The 18017-nt window shown below is 44.0% G+C and overlaps 1 protein-coding gene across 2 annotated transcripts; it reads left to right on the top strand.

Moving 5' to 3' along the window:
* The first annotated feature begins 1704 nt into the window (after nucleotides 1–1704).
* Nucleotides 1705–18014, top strand: fam83hb (family with sequence similarity 83 member Hb). Of its 2 annotated transcripts, XM_037092404.1 has the most exons (9): nucleotides 1705–2058; nucleotides 3649–4026; nucleotides 9239–9421; nucleotides 9541–9873; nucleotides 11693–11857; nucleotides 11982–12106; nucleotides 12214–12762; nucleotides 12860–15131; nucleotides 16379–18014. In XM_037092404.1, exons 3-9 carry the CDS (start codon nucleotides 9299–9301, stop codon nucleotides 16397–16399), a joined length of 3588 nt encoding a protein of 1195 aa, XP_036948299.1. In that variant the 5' UTR covers nucleotides 1705–2058; nucleotides 3649–4026; nucleotides 9239–9298; the 3' UTR covers nucleotides 16400–18014. The 2 variants fall into 2 exon arrangements, with proteins under 2 accessions (XP_036948299.1, XP_036948297.1); XM_037092402.1 differs by lacking the exon at nucleotides 1705–2058 and having other exon boundaries at nucleotides 3325–4026.
* The last annotated feature ends 3 nt before the right edge of the window (nucleotides 18015–18017 follow it).

Raw genomic sequence — 18017 nt, 5'->3', positions numbered from 1 at the left:
AAGAATGCAAAATAAATAAAAAATATGCATATTTTTTATGTATTCTATGAAAAAGAAGGATGGTAGGTGTTTAACATCTATTATAATACACTAAACTCACAGTTCATTTTTAAAAATAGCTGAAACGAATAGAGTCTAATACATCCCTGTTATAAATTCTATCCTCGTGAAGTTTGTGATGCTGTTGAATAATATAGCACAACACATTCCCTGTTGTCACTGCAACAGATGATGACCAATAAATAAAGTGGCATTTCAGCAAAGTCGGAGCTAAGGTACTCTTGAGCTTTCAGTCATGTCACATGGTCTCCCTGAAAACAGATGTTAGTTAAAGGGGCACTATGATGAAACTGCTAGCCAGGGTTGTTCGAAGGTAACATCCACCTACACACACAACTTAAGCTCCCTAATTAACATGTAAGGTCCAGTTTGTTTAGAGCGCACAGAAACCAAAGTGTAAAAACAACATGGTGGGTTTATTTTGGGGTGGTTAGGAGGTGCTGGCAGGTGACAGAGCCAAAATGTCACCCTATTCTTTCAGTACAGACTGCTCCATTGCAGCACCCGATTCATCAAATAACCACGTGCATTTATAGACATGAAAATCTGATTTAATGAGTGGAGGGGATGTATCAAATGCAAATTCTTCCATACAGGGCAAGAGGAGGTGATGAGTATGAACATGTATTGAATCATGCGGTGCGCTACAGTGTGTCTGTTTGCAGTCACCGAACCTGAAACCAAGAAGCAGATTATTTCGGAACAGCATCGAAAAACAAACAAGGAAACATAGTTCGTATTCATGGTGTTGATCCATTAGCTATCCATGCTTGTGGTTTGGGGAGGCCTCAGTAATAAACTTTATGTTCTCTACAGTTTGTATTCACTGTCAACTTTTCACTCCAACGGCCATTTTGATAAAGCTTGTTTGAATTCAAACAGATCCCAGATAACGGCAGACTCCACTTGCCAGGCGTGCTGAGATGCAGGCCAGGATTTAGCTGCAGCCTGGGCTCTGCCAGGACCTGCACACCTGTTGGATTGGCTGCCAGGTGACTCAGAGAGGGAGCACTAAGATAAAGAGGCCTCCCAGCATGGGGGAGATAGATAGATAGATAGAACGAGAGAGGGAGAGCAGGAGGGAGGGAGAGAGAGAAAGGAGGACGCTGGGTGTGGTGAGATGCCTTGAGCGCATTCCTCGAAGTGGCCGCACCCAGAACGTCAGCGTCTGTGTACCTGCTTGTGTTTGTTATCAGAGCTTATTCATGTCAGCACACACTTTCTCTCCTTGGCACTCGCGCTTCGCTCGCTGGACACAGTTTCACACGAACAGAATTCTTTCATCTACCTTTTAATTTCACATAAACTAAGTGTAACCCTCCGTCAGGCGTATGCAAACGCTCCAACCCTCAGTTCGTATCTTTGTCCTGCCGAGAGTTGCACATTTGCGTGAGCTGGAGGAGAGCGCGCAGGCAGAGTGCGAGCTCAGAAACATGGCTCCTGAAGGGCGAGCGTACAACAGCTCGGGCGCTCAGGCAGACGTTTTGAACAGGAGGCACACCCTTGGGAGCAGGACTGAACACACAATCATACTCATGAGGGTGCGCTGCTATCAGAGGGCCATGAAACAAGGCGTGTTCTGTCTGATAGACACGCTTCGGGACAAAGGACGTCCCATATAAGATGAACACACACACGCAAATAATAGACAGAAAACGAGAAACAGATAAAGGATTGAGACTCAAGTTTTTTTGATGTAACCCAATCAATAACTGTTGGATTTTCACTATTAAATAATGTTTTATATTTTGGCCAAGCGCGTGAGAACAATCTGCTGAATCAGGACCACTGACAAATCATGGCGTGTACGCAGTACATGTAGAATCTGAGTGTGTTCCCCCGGCCTGCACCGTGCATGTATGGATTTGAGAAAAACAAGTTTCCCAAATCAGGTCAATATTACAGAAGGGGGAAGCAGGAGCGGTGCAGCCTGCAGCGAGGCCCTTACACAGAGGATCCATATAGAAAAGGGAACTGCTGAAATCTGCTGATTCATCGGTAAGTGTTCTGCCTTGGAGAAAAACAGCAGGTGACTCATTTACACATTCATTTTTCTTGTTATTCAAAGAAACCAAAGTGAGCGTATTTAATTTACCATTTTCGCTAAAATGAGCCAACACAGGCCGCCGGTCACAGCAGGCCACGTGAGGCTGTGGCAGCAAAACCACCGAGTGTACTGAACTGAGAAAAAGCACATTTAACTGACTGAGAACTGAACTTCTCATTTGTCTCAGAAAGATGTGATATTACTTAACTCACAAATGATATAACGAGTAAGGGTGGGGATCAGTGAGTAATTCACGATATGACTCACGCCACGTTGCCCACAACAATGACAGTATTGCGATGCAGTGATGATCAATACATTGCAAGACAATCATCTAATGACACGTCACAATATCTGTCTGTAAGCGATGAACACAAAACACCCTTACAAAGGCAAAGTGCACGACTCACACGACAGGTGTTCATTTGCTGAATTGTGGTGTCAGTCACACAGATTTGACATGAACTCAGGTAAACCATGTACAAAAATTGCACAGTCTTAGTTTACTCTCTCTCCGACCGCAACTTGTCCACGATCACATGTGCCATTATTCAAATGTGCCACACATTTTAGTAATGATATGGATAGCGTATCGATAATCGTATCTCAAGGTAGAGGATGTGTCACGATATATCGCTGTATCATTAATTTGTGCCTCCTCTGGTAAAAGTAAAAACATCCGTTTTAAATATTATTCTGGTAAAAGTGAGACTCACCCACATGAACAGTACTTGAGTAAATTGCATTATGTGACATTTAATGTAGTCAGTTATCACAAGTAATTTTATGGCAATGTATCAACTTATATGTCAAAACTATAATTGTAGTGTTATCGTGTCTAATATTCAGCATCTTCTGATTGTCAGAATCTTAGTTTAATTTTATCTGATTGCATTTTAAATATGCTCCGATGCAGCATGTAATCTGTAAAGTAACTAGTAACTTCAGTTATTAAATAAATTTGGTGGTGTAAAAGTTATTTGTTTCCATAATGTGGTGAAAAGGAAATATAAAGAAGACAAAAATGACATATATAAATAGACAAAGAAAGTACAAGTACCTCAAAATTGTACTCAAGTATAGTGTTTGAGTAAATGCACTCAGTTATATTCTGTCACTGTCACACACACTGTCAGTCATGCAGGGAATCCAGACTCAAGAGAACTTTATTGTCAAGTCATTCACACTCAAGTACACAAAAAGAATCATATTTAGTTGGTTTTTTTTTTCCCTCGGGGGCCAGCAGGGCTACAGACATGATAAAGTGCAGAAAGACAACACAAAGTGGACAAAACAAAACAGCTGAAAGATGAGACACAAACAGTGTCGAGACTCTAGGCGGGGGGGGGGGGGGGTCGACAGCCTCTGAGTTACTTGGAAATCTGCGGAAGAGAGTTTTGGGTAAAAGTTCAAAAAACTTCCCTCTGTCCCATGAAGGCAATTAGCAGCCATGACATGAACGCCGTCGCTTCTTCTTCTTCTTTTTTTTTTTTTTGAAATATGCCACTGGGAGTGAGCTTCCAATGGTCTTGTGTTCCCAGTGATCGAGCAGCGGGTTTGGGAGGAGTCACACCGGTGGGAAAGCCCTGCCCTTACAGGAGTTGCCCCGGCTCCTTCCTCATTCGCCGCGCCGCGCTGTGCCGTCTGCTGGCGGCGGCTCTGGAGGGACCTCACACAGCCGAGTGTTGCGCTCGAGCCGGGCCTTGTGTCCGCTGGTGCCTCGCCTCGACTTCGCTGCTCGGCACCGGACGGCTGCACACCGCCGGGGGGGGTGAGGAGGAGGAGGAGGAGGAGGGGGGCAGGCGGGCGGCCTGGGGTGGAGTTGTTGCCCGAACCGAGGAATGTGACGCACGGGCGGAACGGAGACGCACATCGGCACAAAAGATACTAGAAGCGACGACCTGCAGCGGAGTTGGGAGGTATGGAGGGGAAATGTGAGAGGGCAGACTGGGACAAAAGAGCCATTTACACAGAGGGTCCATTCTATCATTTCCTATTCTATTGTGTCATGTCCTCTACCTCTACATGATCGTATCCTTCTCTTTTTCCTAGTCTGTTGTATTCTATTATAATGACATTTTCTTGGTTAAATATCTCAGTTATACCTCTTTTATTATATTCTATCATTCTATTAATGTGAGTGGAATTTAAAAAGAGAGAGAGAGAAAGGAGAAATGCTGGTCACTTTCCTCGGCAGGAAGTTTATAGAGGATTAGGTCACCCAGGTAGCTGCTGTGCATTTCAAAAAAAAAAAAAACCCCTGAACACTATAGTTATTATAGTCTGGGCTGGCAGAGGGCTCTGCGCTGGCTCTGGCACTGGAGAGAAACCGCTGAAAACATTCAAGACAGTGAAAAACAGGGAGCGGAGCTGTATTGTAAGGGAGCTACAGGTCATAAATAATGCTTTGAAAGAGCAGAGACACTTTTACAAGCGTGTCTAATGCCCTGGTTGCACAATGCTAGTATGCATCTCAGGTCGTGTCATTAGGACGACCTGACGCCTCTAATTTAGAGATAAAACCGGCTCCTCGCTGTCTAATGGCGCGGCCTTGTCTGTTGAGCGAGAACGACTCTTACCACGTCCTCACCTGTAGACTTACAGATCTATAGGGTCTGATAATATCTTTATTGCCGACGCAGGGATCCATTTCCTTGGCAGCTTTCCCTTCCCGTCGATCTGAACCTCACCTTAACAGGCCGAGCCTCGATCCATTCAAAGTGACTCACTGGATAGGAATAGTCCACCATGTGGTTATAATTTGAAGGGGAAAAAAAAAAAAAAGTTAGTAGTGCCAGCTCTTCTGTGGTGTCTCTGTGCCTGCATGCTTCTCATTATACGATTCAGCTTGTCACACCAGCCGTATGACCTGGGGCCTCGTCCCATTCATAGCTTCGTTGGCACTGTGTGTGTGTGTGTGTGTGTCACACGGGGCCGGCGTCTACCTGTAAAGGTGTTACAAGTCATGTTTGAGAAGCAGGAAGATTTTTATGCTTCTGTCGCGGAGTTTTCCACTCGAGGTGACCGCAGACATTATTAAGGCCGCTGGAACAGTTGACGAGGACCTGTTTTTCTAGCAGTGCTGCTCTGTAAAAAAACACATTTAGAAAAAGGGAGGATTGGTGTCTCCATGTGTTCACACGTGCAGCACACACACGCACACACACACGTAACCTTCAGCTGTCTGTTTGGTGCCCATCAACAGTTGCTCTGAGGTGCGATGATGTACAGAGAGTCAGGCCGTGCTCCAGTGTTTGCTCTCACGCTCTGGTTGTGTTAATCGACAGAAGAGGTTGCGTTGAGAGGTTGTGACAGCAGCATCTGGAGACAACTGGCTCATCCCTCCGAACCTGTTTTCGGGCATTGTTTTTTTCTCACCCCGCTCGCACCGAACGGTCACGCGGATTGAATCGACCTGAGAGGTATGTCGGATCAATCGTAGTGTTTGTTTAGTGAGGTGTGTTAAACTTGTGTGTGTGTGTGTGTGTGTGTGTGTGTGTGGCACAGAGAGAGGGAGAGAGCGATATCTTTGGGTGCTTCATAGTTTGTCTCCTCGGGCTTGGTTTCTGTGATTCACGTGTTGAGACAGATACACTTTTTTCCCTCCCTTGGCTCTTCACGTATTCTCTCGCTTCCATCTTCTTTTGGCCAAACACGCACGCAGGAATGCAGAGAATGAGCCGCTTACACGCTCGGCGAGCAAATATTGTGCACATCTGAGTGTTGGGTTTATCGGCGTCGAGGAACCGCTTGTGGTTCCGTCTTTCAGTCGATTCATTTAGGGCAGGCTCATCGTTTCTGCGAGCAACAGGCAGGGAGATGCAGAGCGAGAGCAAGAAAAAGGGTGCGAAAGATCTTTATCAACATGTGTCACTGACTACAGTTTGATGCTCACCGGAGTTGCTATAACAACAAACACAGCTGCAGTATTTGTTTGAATATCCTTCCAGTCAACCAGGAGCTGAGCTGGAGAAAGTCTGTCATGCTGCTATTCCTCTGTTGATTCATTCTGCAACGACCCAGAGGTCAGGATCTGGATATGAAACCCCCAGGCTCTGTTTCATGTTCCTTTAGTCTTGAGTCACCCACTTAGCTCACACACACACACACACACACACACACATACACACACAAACACACACACACACACACCTCGGGGTCCATTCTCGCTGGTTTGCTGTGAAACTCAACCGTGGAGTATTGTCATCGTCAGCAATCCCGATGTTCAGTTTTCAAGTAAAAGTGCGGAACATTACCGACAAATCTGAGAGTTCGCCACCTTTCCTTTGTCTTCTGTGGTGGTGAACTGAATGTCTTTTGCTTTGAATCTGCCAGTCGGACAAAACGAGCAATTTAAAGGCATCAGGTTGAACTCTGGGAAGGCTGTGATTGACAGTTTTGGAGTCAAGAATCAAGTCAATCCATCAAAGATGAAGTGCATTTTGCTATGCTGCCAAACATGTTAGATGGCTTCTCTGGAGTTAAAACGTTATGACGAGCACGGGCAGGTGCACATCTCTCAGTTTATGGCTGTTATCACAAGTCCTCAGGTATGCACGTTAGTGCCGCCTCAGCAAAATTCAGCTTTATGCACATCAAGCCCCAGGCTGCCAGATTTATTTCAAATAAAGGACAAAGCAAAACGGGTGGAAGCACTGGTGTTTCCTCTATTTTAGCCACTTGGAAGGGGTAAAGTTATTCCATGGAAGCAGTATGTCTGCCTCGCATGCCTCTGTGCCCACCATGGAACTTTTAACTGGGAACAGCGCACCACAAGGGCCTAATTTCTATGGCTAAAGGGAGCAAGGAAGCAGGATGTCAGCCATTTTGCTCGCCGATGAATCACTGCAGTCCAGCGTGTTGCAAGTTATCCCCAGGCTGGGCTACCCGGTGACTCACCAGGCCTCTGAGTAAACCGGCTTCTCCCACTGATTGCGGGTTAGAACACAGGCCCATTTTTTTCTATCAGCACCGATCTGTGAAGTTTGCCTGGAAGTTTACAGAGAACACGTCACACGCTAAAGCAGGTCCGACCTTACACAACACCTACTCACTTAGACCCCGGGTTACATGCACACACACCCTGATCATGCACCCTTGACTGACAATCAGCCATAGTTCCTTAGCCTGTGCATTTCCATGGTGATGTATCCACACAGTCAAAAACGCTTCCTGTAGTGACCACAAGCTGCAATGTGCAGAAGTAGCTCGTGTTTATTTCAGAGATTTACCAGCTCACTTTGGATATTTGAACTTTATAGCTGTGCAGCTGTCAGGAACACGTTTAAATATCAATGAGGGGGCGTCCTGGTTGGGTCGGCCGATGGTGGATAACACATAACTGCGTTGTGGGTTGGAATCAAGCCGGGGGGACCTTTGCCCAAAGTCTTAATCCTTGTTTCTCTCCCTTTCATCTAATGCCAAACAAAATCTTACTTGTCACAAAGATAGTATACTTTATCTTTTGGAAGCAGGTACAGTAAACCGCAAAATAATTAACAGACACCAAATACAGTGCCGCCGAACAAAGTGGATTGAACCAACTATTGTTCTTAGGGAGCAAACTAGTGCTTAAGCACACAGAATGCAAATTCTGACACTCTGGTTGCCACAATCAAGAACCAGCCAGAGTCGTGTTCATGGACGAGGTGTTGTGTCAAAGTGCAAGTCACATTAAGTTTAGTCACGTTTGCCAAATTCTTTTCTCACTCTCTGATCAATCAGCTGGCGTTTCACGTGTTTTCCTGGAAATTACAGTGACGAATAAAACACACCAGCAATGGAAATGTACAGAAATGTAACATATCGTGCCTATTAGTGAAAACTATTTGGTGATTTTGGAGGAATCATCTAATCATTTGAGTAAATTTCCGAGCCAAAATGCCAGACATCGGCTTGTTTTGCTACTTTTCTTTTTCTTATGTGATAGTAATCAGAACATCCTTTGGTTTTAAATTGTTGATGGTTTCATGATAATAATCAGCATAGTATCAGATAATCAGCATCAGATAATAATGCAGCAGCCCTACTTATTCATGTCTTTCACTGTTGCGTCTGGTTAAGTTCCTTCTTATTTTGAAGGCTTATTGTCTCTTTTGGGCTGAGAGTGACAGAACTGGATCAGTATCTAACGAAAGGATTCGATGAACTTGGCTTTTGAGATCTGCAAAGTTAATCCTAACCTTTTCCACGGTCACTTTCTCATTTAACCAATCACGCATTTCCAAACGGTTACGCAACAATGTTCCATTCACTACCTTTAATTGAGTTTAACTCAGTTCAAGTCACGGCATAGTGAACAGCTTACTCATCAAACTTTCTTCAATCAATTTGTGTGTTTTGAGTGACATAGGTTTTTTTTCAGGATTTGGTCTGAGCAGCAACTTGAAATCTGACGCACCCCCATTAAAATGGAGTGAGCAGAGATATGAGAACCTGTCTATACACATTTTCATGCCTATCCCACCTCTCCCTTACACCTCCCTCTTTTTCTCTCTTGACTTTTGTCTTTCCTCCACTGTTTTTTTTTCAGTGTCCGGTTCTTTTTCTTTGTCATTACCTTTATGTGCAGTTTTCCCACAAGCCGATCGAATTTCAGTTAATCATTGGTGCTATCGCAACAGAGATGTGTGTCGTTGCTGAGTACAGCTCTGATGTTACATTCACTGGCTTGTAAATGTAGAACTGGTTCCTTGGCTGGGGAGGAAAATATTTCTGTAGAGATCTGCCACAACTGTTAGCGTCTACTTGATTATAAGCCTGTGGTATTTTGTGCCGGTAAAGGTGTGTTAGTATGAGAGATTTGTCCTTGTTAAACTTACTCCACAGGCTTTGCAGCAGAAACAATGGACACTTTGTGTGTGAAGTTATAGGTCATTTGTCTGCTTGTGTGTCTTGACACAAAGCGTTTATCCTCTCACCAACCTAAAGAATACTTAGATGAATTATGGCGATGGTATACAGATGGAGGGGTGGTGTCTTATCCAGTTGTTTGCTCCGATATTCATAGATAAGTTTTTTTTTCTTCCTGAAACACAAAAAACGGCTGTATCTGAACAGATGAAAATGATAATCGTGCAACATTGTTCTCTGTGCGCTGACCTTTTCCGTCCTTCTGTCTTTTCCGCACAGCATCAAATTCCTCTCCCCACCTCTTTGCCCTGACCCTTGACCCCGCACCTATCCACAACCATGGCACACCGATCTCAGAGTTCATCGATTGGTGAGAACCCCCTCGACCCCAACTACCTGCCGCCACATTACCGCGAGGAATACCGCCTGGCTATCGATGCTCTGATAGAAAATGACACACAGGTAACACCGTAGTTTTCTACTTGTGTGTATGTAATGATTGTATACAATTAAACATTTTCAAAAAACACATACGCATTGGTTTTATCATGGAATGATTTGTGTCTCTCCCGTCACACTAGGGCTACTATGAATTCCTCCAGACCGCAGAAGTAGTCGGTTTCCTTGCACAGACGGAAATCGAATTCATCAAGTCAACAATCCAGACCCCCAACAGGACGTCCAGCGTCCCAGAGCTGACATACCTCGAGGGAGGTCTGGAGGCTGATGGCTCCTCCGACACTTATTGGCCGGTGCAGTCCGACCTGGCTGCACCGGGGCTGGACCTGGGCTGGCCGCTGCCACAGCACAGCTTCGTTGGGCCCACAGAGGTCACCACTCTGGTCAACCCCTCCGACCCAGACATGCCAAGCATCAAGGAGCAGGCCAGGAGACTCATCAAGAATGCACGCCAAGTAAGTAAAAGGGAGGGATAGGAAACATGGAGTGGGTGAACTCGTATGTCTCGTTTGCTTTCAGCAGGAATTTATGAGAGGGAGCTGACTGATGAGATATAAGCTGTCACACTCAGTGCGTTTACATGCACAGGTTAGTCGGATGACAGCCATAGTTCGACTGTGCTACTCAATCGGACAACTGCAATTGTCCGAGTATACACGCCGATGAGAAAATCGAATTATTGGCCGAAGCATGTCATACTCCGGTACGATAGCTGGCGCTGTACACATTTTAACTAGTGGTAATAGAGCCACCTGCAGCTGACCTCTTTACATCACCAGCAACAACAAACTCTGCCTTGGCATTTGAGAAAGATGGTGTACGAAGAGCGAGAAAAACCTAAATCTTTGTACATTTTGTATATGGTGTACATGATAATCACACAAACTACATGCACAATGGCGCTCTTGCTTGCGGTTATTTCGGTGGTACGACGCCGCTGCCACTGCCGCCGCCCTTCTACTTTCGGCTCACGGCCCGGGGAAAAAAAATCTCGAGCCTGCGCAGAACACAAAATCCGAATCCAATTTTATAGAACGTATACATGCACAAGTAATTCCACTGTCAATCAAATAATCTAGGTGTTTCAACCCGACTATGAGAAATCCAATCCAGTCCGATTTTAGTCAGACTAAGGTGTATACATGCATCGTTAAAATCTGATCATAGTCGGACTAACCCAATAATTTGTTTTTTCTCGAGTGTTATGTAAACGCACTGATTTATTCAGTTCAGTACAACAACAGATATGCCACATATGATTCTGGTTCTATGCACGATGAACATACACTACTTTTTCAAAGCTGTGAAGAAGTGAATGGGAAATACCACTGACCCACTGCCTACCCCCTTTATCTAACCAGTATGTATGGTACACATTAAATGTTATCTCTCAAAAAAAAAAGAAAAGAAAAGAAAAAAAGAGATAAGATAAACTGAGATGAACGGCTGCCAGTGACAAGTGTGTGTAGGCTCATTGTTTGTTTAATCTTCCTTTATCTGCCACTGCCAGCTCTGCCACCACTCCCTTTTTACGATGAATTTACTACTGACTGACCTTTCGCTCAATTAAGAAAATAATTAGCAAGAAGTGTGGATGCAAGCAGTCAAACCTGTTGGTGGGGTGGGCCCTGCTAATGCGTCGCTTCTTGTGTATGAGTGTAAAGAGTGCATGTCTTTTACTGCGACGAAAGTGACTCAGGAGAGTCACAAAGCATAAAGTGCGTGTTTCTACATGCATACAGAGGAAAGACAGGTTCTAGTAGACAGCGGTAATTAATCGGCCTATACCATGGAATGCAAATTTAGTACAGACTAACCTACTTCGTGCTGCTGATACACTGAGTTTAGTTAAATGTAGGCCTGTATTTGGTTTCAGTTATTTGGTTGAAAGGGTTTTTCCTGTCCTGTGTACACATTTCTCAGTATTTTCATTCAATATAAAATGTTTCATATTATATCTAGTCCCAGCATCCAACTTTACATTCACTATCAGGAGAAACTTTTTCACGATCCCAATAAAAGTATTGCAACCATAGATGTATAACGTACAGCCCTGTTTTTTGAGAGCATTTTATGCTCTCAAAAAACAGGGCTGCAGCCACCAACAGCCACCACTCCCGAAGTCCCTTTAAATCATGTTGGTGTAATTTTAAATTCTACTCATTTAACCACAAGAAAAGAGGGCTGCAACAAAGTAATCATAAAACCAGACACAGACCATATTGTACTGACCAAAGCTTGACCAGTTTTCTTATGTTTGCTCTTCTTCTCTAGGTCATTGCTGTAGTGATGGACACGTTCACAGATGTTGACATTTTTGCTGACCTATTGGATGCAGCAGCACGCCATGTTCCTGTTTACATTCTACTGGATGAGCAGGAAGCCTATCACTTTGTCTCTATGGTCATCAACTGCAAAGTCAACTTGGACCAAATTCCTGTGAGCATTCATTCCTTCAGTTTTTTTTTAGACTGGGCTAATAACATTTATTGTGTAATTATGATGAGACAAGGTATCATTTTCACAAAAGAATTGTGTGTGATTTTTGCGTTTTGTTTTACAGATGATGCGTGTCAGGACTGTGGCAGGAATAACCTATTATTCCAGGACAGGGAAATCATTCAAGGGGCAGGTGAAAGATCGTTTCTTACTGGCTGACTGCAGGGCTGTACTCAGTGGCAACTACAGGTGAGTAGTTTAATTCTGTGCATTAAATTCCCAAGACTCACTGGCCATTCATTCTGTGGATTCAAGTACTTTAACTGCCTTTACTCCTCTTTCTTATTTACTTATAGTTTCATGTGGTCCTATGAGAAGATCCACCGCAGCATCGCCCACCTCTTCCTCGGGGAGCTGGTTTCCACCTTTGACGAGGAGTTTCGCATTCTGTTTGCTCAGTCAGAGCCTCTCGTTATTGACCCATCGGATGGAGCACTCGCTCTCCCTGACCCCAGCAGTTACTTAGGTAACCAGTTCGGTTTGAAGAGGAGCCAGTCTCTGCGTAACCCTATAGGTTACCGCAGGCAGCCTGAGATTCCCTCCGCCTTCCCCTATGGAGACTCTGACCGAAATCTTGCAATTCCTTTCCGGAGGAACGATCCATTTCGTCACACCATTGAACCTGGGCCAGGAATTACAATTGGGAAGTATTCCCAGCAACAGTTTCGTCTGCAGCAGTCGTTCCTAGATCAGGGAAGGTCCATAGTTTCCAGGCAGATGGAGATTAGTGCCAGTGGCTTCAAAAGGCACAGCTATGCAGAGGGAACCCAGGAAAGCTACACATCTTCCAGGCAATACATGAAGCACAGAGTCATGAATAACCTGGATGAGACGGACTTCCACAGGTAGTTAACCCTTCAGTACCTACAACTGTTTGGAATCTAAATTCTGTACTTTACACATAACAATGAACAAATAAGAACCACTGTATTTTCTTTACAGGGAGCAGATCCAAAGTAGTCACTACTACAGTGAAGGGCCTGGGCCGGGCTCTGGGCACGGACACTATGACACACTCCGAGGTCGTCCTCCCCATCTCTCCATTGACCAGCATTCAGAGTCAAGCTATCGCTCAGATCAGGAGCCCCCACCTGGAAACTATGGCAGAGACTACTTTTCATCAGAGGACTTGAGGGGACCTGAGGGGCACCGGGCGCCTCCGTTAGCCGGGAGGTATGGAGGAGGTTCTGGTCATAAGAGGCCAACCATAGGTCAGGCGTATGCCTGTCAGAGCTCGCCGACGCAGCCCCACCAACCAGAGAAGAAACCGTTTCCCAAACAAGAGCACGATCAAGATGCAGATGCCAGGCAAGGCATGAGGAGATGGAGGATCGACTCTTATCTCAGCGCTTATGAGGACAGTGGAGAAGAGGATCTGACTCAACCTATGGGGTCTGATGCTTTTGAAGATCCGCCACCAACTGCTACAGAAAGTTCAGCTCCCCGCTTTGGAATAAGGGAGGCACCAAATTTTCCCCCCAAACCAAGACCAGATATCCTGAGACCACGCTTTGGAAAGCCCCTGTTACCTGAGAGCAACAATAAAGACTCAACATCTATGGATTTGCTTCCATCAGCCAGTGACTTCAAACCATCAGCGCTTGATAAAAGAGAGAGGGATGTTGCAGAAAAGGGTGCAGAAAGGGAGGTGGGTGTAGATGTGGAGGTGAAAAAGGGTACAGATCTCTTGCTGTCCAAACATGAATCATTCCACTCACGTATCAACCCAATGCTTCAACGCAGCTCTCGACTGCGTTCCTCGCTGATTTTCTCATCTTCCAAGACAGAGATGCACAGCAGCAACCTTGGCCTAAAACCGGCGACGGAAGAAGATGAGAACTTAGACTCAGTACGCACTTCCTCGATTGTGGCCCAGATACTCGAGAAGAGGTCATTTAATCGTGAGCCTTTTGCGTGGAGAAGGAAGGCTGCGGAAAAAGATAAGGAGACACTTGTGGAGAAAGAGAAAGAGGAAAAAGAGAAGGAGAAAGAGCAACAGCAAGAGGAGGAGATTAAAGCGAAAGTGGAGCCTCAGAACACTACCACAGATGTAACAACAACGTCATCTCTGAACATGAATGACCCTGCCAGTCGACTACAGTATTTCAAAGATCTGGCTGCCAAGAGAAAAGCCACCAAGATGGAGACAGAGTCATCGCTAAAAGCCCCAGAGCCAGCTGAAAAAAAGCCAGACCTTTCTTATAAATCTCCCCTAGAACCTGAGACGACTCAAAAGATCCCAACCGTCTCTGTTAGTTCAGAAGAATCTGCACCAAAGAAGATGGACATCTCTGCAAAACTAGCAGAGCTCACTCGCAGACCTTCACTTAGTTCCTCAAAGCCACCGATAAGCTCTGCCAAGACTTCTGCAAGCTACCTGAAGCTACCAGAGACAGCTCAACCTAATAAAGAGGAGAATGCGTCAGAGGGTCAAAAGAAGGATATATTCAAGTCTCTGAAACCCCTCCCTTCACCCAAGCTCTTCAGGAGGGATCCGTTGAAGCTCAAAGGACTGAATCCTCGACGCGTCTCCAGTGGTGAGGAGATTCTGGCGACAGATGCAACAGATGCAGAGAAGAGTGAACTGAAAAAGAACCGCTCTCAAAGTTCTTCAACTATGCCACGTGACGAAGGACAGCAAAAAGTTATGGGATCTACCACATCAATCAACACACTTGGTGAGGGGAAGGGTGACGGTAAGACACTCGACTTTCTAAAGAAGCAGACGCAGAGGCTAAAGGGAATCCTCGTGCCCAAGGATAAAGACAAGAAATCTTCAGGTGAAGATAGGGGCATGAGCACGGGTCTGGGGGTCGCCGGAGATTCGAGCAAAAAGCAGAGTTCATCAGCTAACGATACTGGATCCACCATGACTGACCAAACTATGAGCAATCATAAGACATCTACCGGCACATCAGGCCCATCTCGATACCAGGCCCCGGGCAGCTCTGTTCTGTTCAGCAGCAACCTACGAGATGACACCAAAGTCATTCTGGAGCAGATCTCAGCCAACAGCCAAAAGATCCGACAGGAGCGGGAGGAAACAGCCGGGGACAAAGACAGCAGCGGCGAGGAGAAAGGGCTGGAGCGACAAAACTCCATAAGGAGAAATCTATTTCAACGATCGCAGCAGGGCAATGTCCAGGAGCGTGAGGGATTGCTGAAGAGGATAGAGAGTTTGAGGAAGGAGAAGAAGGTCTACAGCCGCTTTGAGGTAGTCTATCACTGCAAGGATGATGCTTGCAACATAGATGGGAAAGTGATATGAACAAAAGCAAAAGTAGTATTAGGGGTAAACAACTAGAAAGAGTAGTAAAACGTATTATTGCAATAAGTTAGGTTAAATTTTTAAAAAGCCAGCTGGCCAAATCCTTCATGTTTGAGTTGATCAGATGTAGCAGTACACAATGACAGTGTGAGTAGTTTACAGTACGATTACAAGAGTTAAATGGCCGATATGGCATCTTCGTGTCAACGTTTTGAATAACCAGTGACGAAGGTATAATTTACTCAAGTCAAGTCTTTAGTAGGATTTTCAGGCACTTGAGTATTTTGATTATCTTCTACTTTAAACATCCTCTCCACTACATTTATTTGATACAGTTGATTCAGTTACTTTGCTGATTCATTTTATTTTATCGTTCAGACGCTGATTATTGTGGCGCGTGACCAATCAGATAATGTTGTGGGCGGGACATTGTGTGAGAGGATGCTGCATCAGAGCCAAAGTAACACATTTAAGTGGTTTATTAGTTTATAGACACTGATAATCAAGAAAAAAAAAGCTGATAATCGCCTAGGGCCGTAATCGGTCCATCCCTAGTTAAATGTGAGAACAACTTTCTGAGCCATGAAAATGATCAAATCTTTTTACTCGTGTTAAAGCACTGCACAAAATTAATTCTTAGTTAAGTGTTTGTTAAATCAGTCTGAAATGTAAATAACTCTCTTACATAAGATGAAAGACAATCATGTGTTTGTGCAAGTTTTTAATTATGTTTTTAATACATGGTCTACACAATTACAGATGATGGTCAAAGATGCATCTTGTTTAATAATCGTTTGTATAAAGTAGTTTGTATTCCAAAACAATGGTGGTGTAATGGTTTAATGTTTAAAATAATGTTTGAAATAGTCTTATAGTCTTATTCATAAGCTGTGAAAATAAATTTGGATGGACAAGGTCATGTGCGTTGATTTATATATACACTAGAAGTTTAGTGTAACTACACCAATTGTTTTTGTTTTCATTTTAAATACAACTGAATTTTGGTTTTAGCTTTGCTGATCCACTGGTTAAATTATAGTGTTATTTGGATAAGCAGAAAACTGTACATAAGAAACCCGAAAACCTAAAAATATTGACGGTAGTGATGTGAAGAAGTAGGGAATGGACGGATGGAAATGGGAGGATTTCATACTTTGTTGCATTCACAATTATACCTGTTGTTCTGTTAACAGATGGGGAATAACCTGGGATAACGAAAGATGGAGGAGTCACCTTTTGAATGGAAACTATTTATACGAGACGATCAAAAAGACCTGTTACCCGTACGTGCCAACGACACTATCAAAGTACCTCTGTGGCGCCACACTACAGCCTTTCCTGGATGTTCGCACAAAGTAATAAAACTTGAAAAGACAATATATAAAAATGCTGAAAACAAACTAAAGTCACTGAGTTTGGAATGTCCGTCTTTGCCAAGACCTGGTACTAAGTTTACCTTATATGGTGACTGAGAGAAAGGAGAGTTACTCTGCTCACATACTGGTTCCATGGGCTAATGTTTCACAGAACAGAAAAAGGTAGGGCCACTTACCTATAAATGGGTTTTATGAATGCAACCGAGGGAGTAAGAGAGGATAAGAGAAGACTGTACATGTTGCACCTGAGGGGAAAGAAAGTAGATACATGCTAGTTATAAAACGTAGTGGTAGATGACTGTGTGTGTTTAGTATCAGTGATGTGTGTTTCTGCAAGTGTCTGTGTAGCTGGGACTTTCATGAAACTAAATGGGAAAAACTGTCCCCCTAGATTCACTGTGTGCCAATGGCCCACTAAGGGCATTACCACAGCTAGAGGAACTATTATTAACCCAAACCTTAAAACACAAATAAGAATGTGAAGATAGGGAATAGAATGAACTGAAGAACTGATGAAGGGTGAACATTTAATGGCAAGTCTGGGATTACAGAGAATGAGGATTGAAAGTCAGAAGCAGACAGCAATGTCTAATTCTAATGTTGAGGCAGCGGCAGTGGAGTTTTATCAGAAAGTAAAAACGGTCATGAACTTTAGCCTCTCAAGAGGGCTTTATGTACCTTTCTGTTAAGGTGTGGACCCACCTCTCAGGTTTGAAGATGTCAAATAACTATTCAGAGAGAGGAGTTTAAAAAATATGTTCTAGTCTTGAATAAAAATGTAAATACATTAACATTTTCCCTGTTCCCTCATTCTATCCTGGACTTAAATTAGTCATCGCCTCTAAAGGAAAAACAGAGAGAAGGGATGGCTACATTTTGCAGTCCTGGACCTGGGCCATGCCTCCTTACATAACTCACCTAACTTCTGAGACCTACGCCCTATGCAGGACTCCAAACTCCTTTGTTGGTCTGTAAACACTATTAAACCAAAGATTTAGTTATACGGTAAAGTTCCCAGGCTGCTTGACAACTCGGCAGGGCATCAAACCCTTTTGGTGTGTTTTTGTACTCGACATCAAAAGATCGAGCAAGAGGATCGATTGCCATATGGACACTTACGGGGTTACACTGTTTTCTTTATGGGGGATATTGTATATATTTATGTAAGAAGTGCATGGTGACATTCTAAGTAACAGCTTAGATTATGATCACCCTCATTGTGCTATCCAAGTGCCTTGTGCTTATTTTTAATTAACATGTAAATATCTGGTCTTGGTTGTAAAAAAAAAAATGGCATTAACTATGGGAAAATCACTTGCACAGGGTCGTGTTCTTAAAAAAAAAGCTGCAAAAGTATTACATTGTATTTGAAATACTGTCTTTTATTAAAACTCTTTAAAGCTGAATTTGAATGTGGCTATGCAGATAAAGTGTATACAGTGTGTAAACTGTAGTG

This window comes from Acanthopagrus latus, chromosome 3 (assembly GCF_904848185.1).
Source record: "Acanthopagrus latus isolate v.2019 chromosome 3, fAcaLat1.1, whole genome shotgun sequence".
NCBI lineage: Eukaryota > Metazoa > Chordata > Actinopteri > Spariformes > Sparidae > Acanthopagrus > Acanthopagrus latus.
This window is presented reverse-complemented; position numbering and strand designations above follow the sequence as displayed.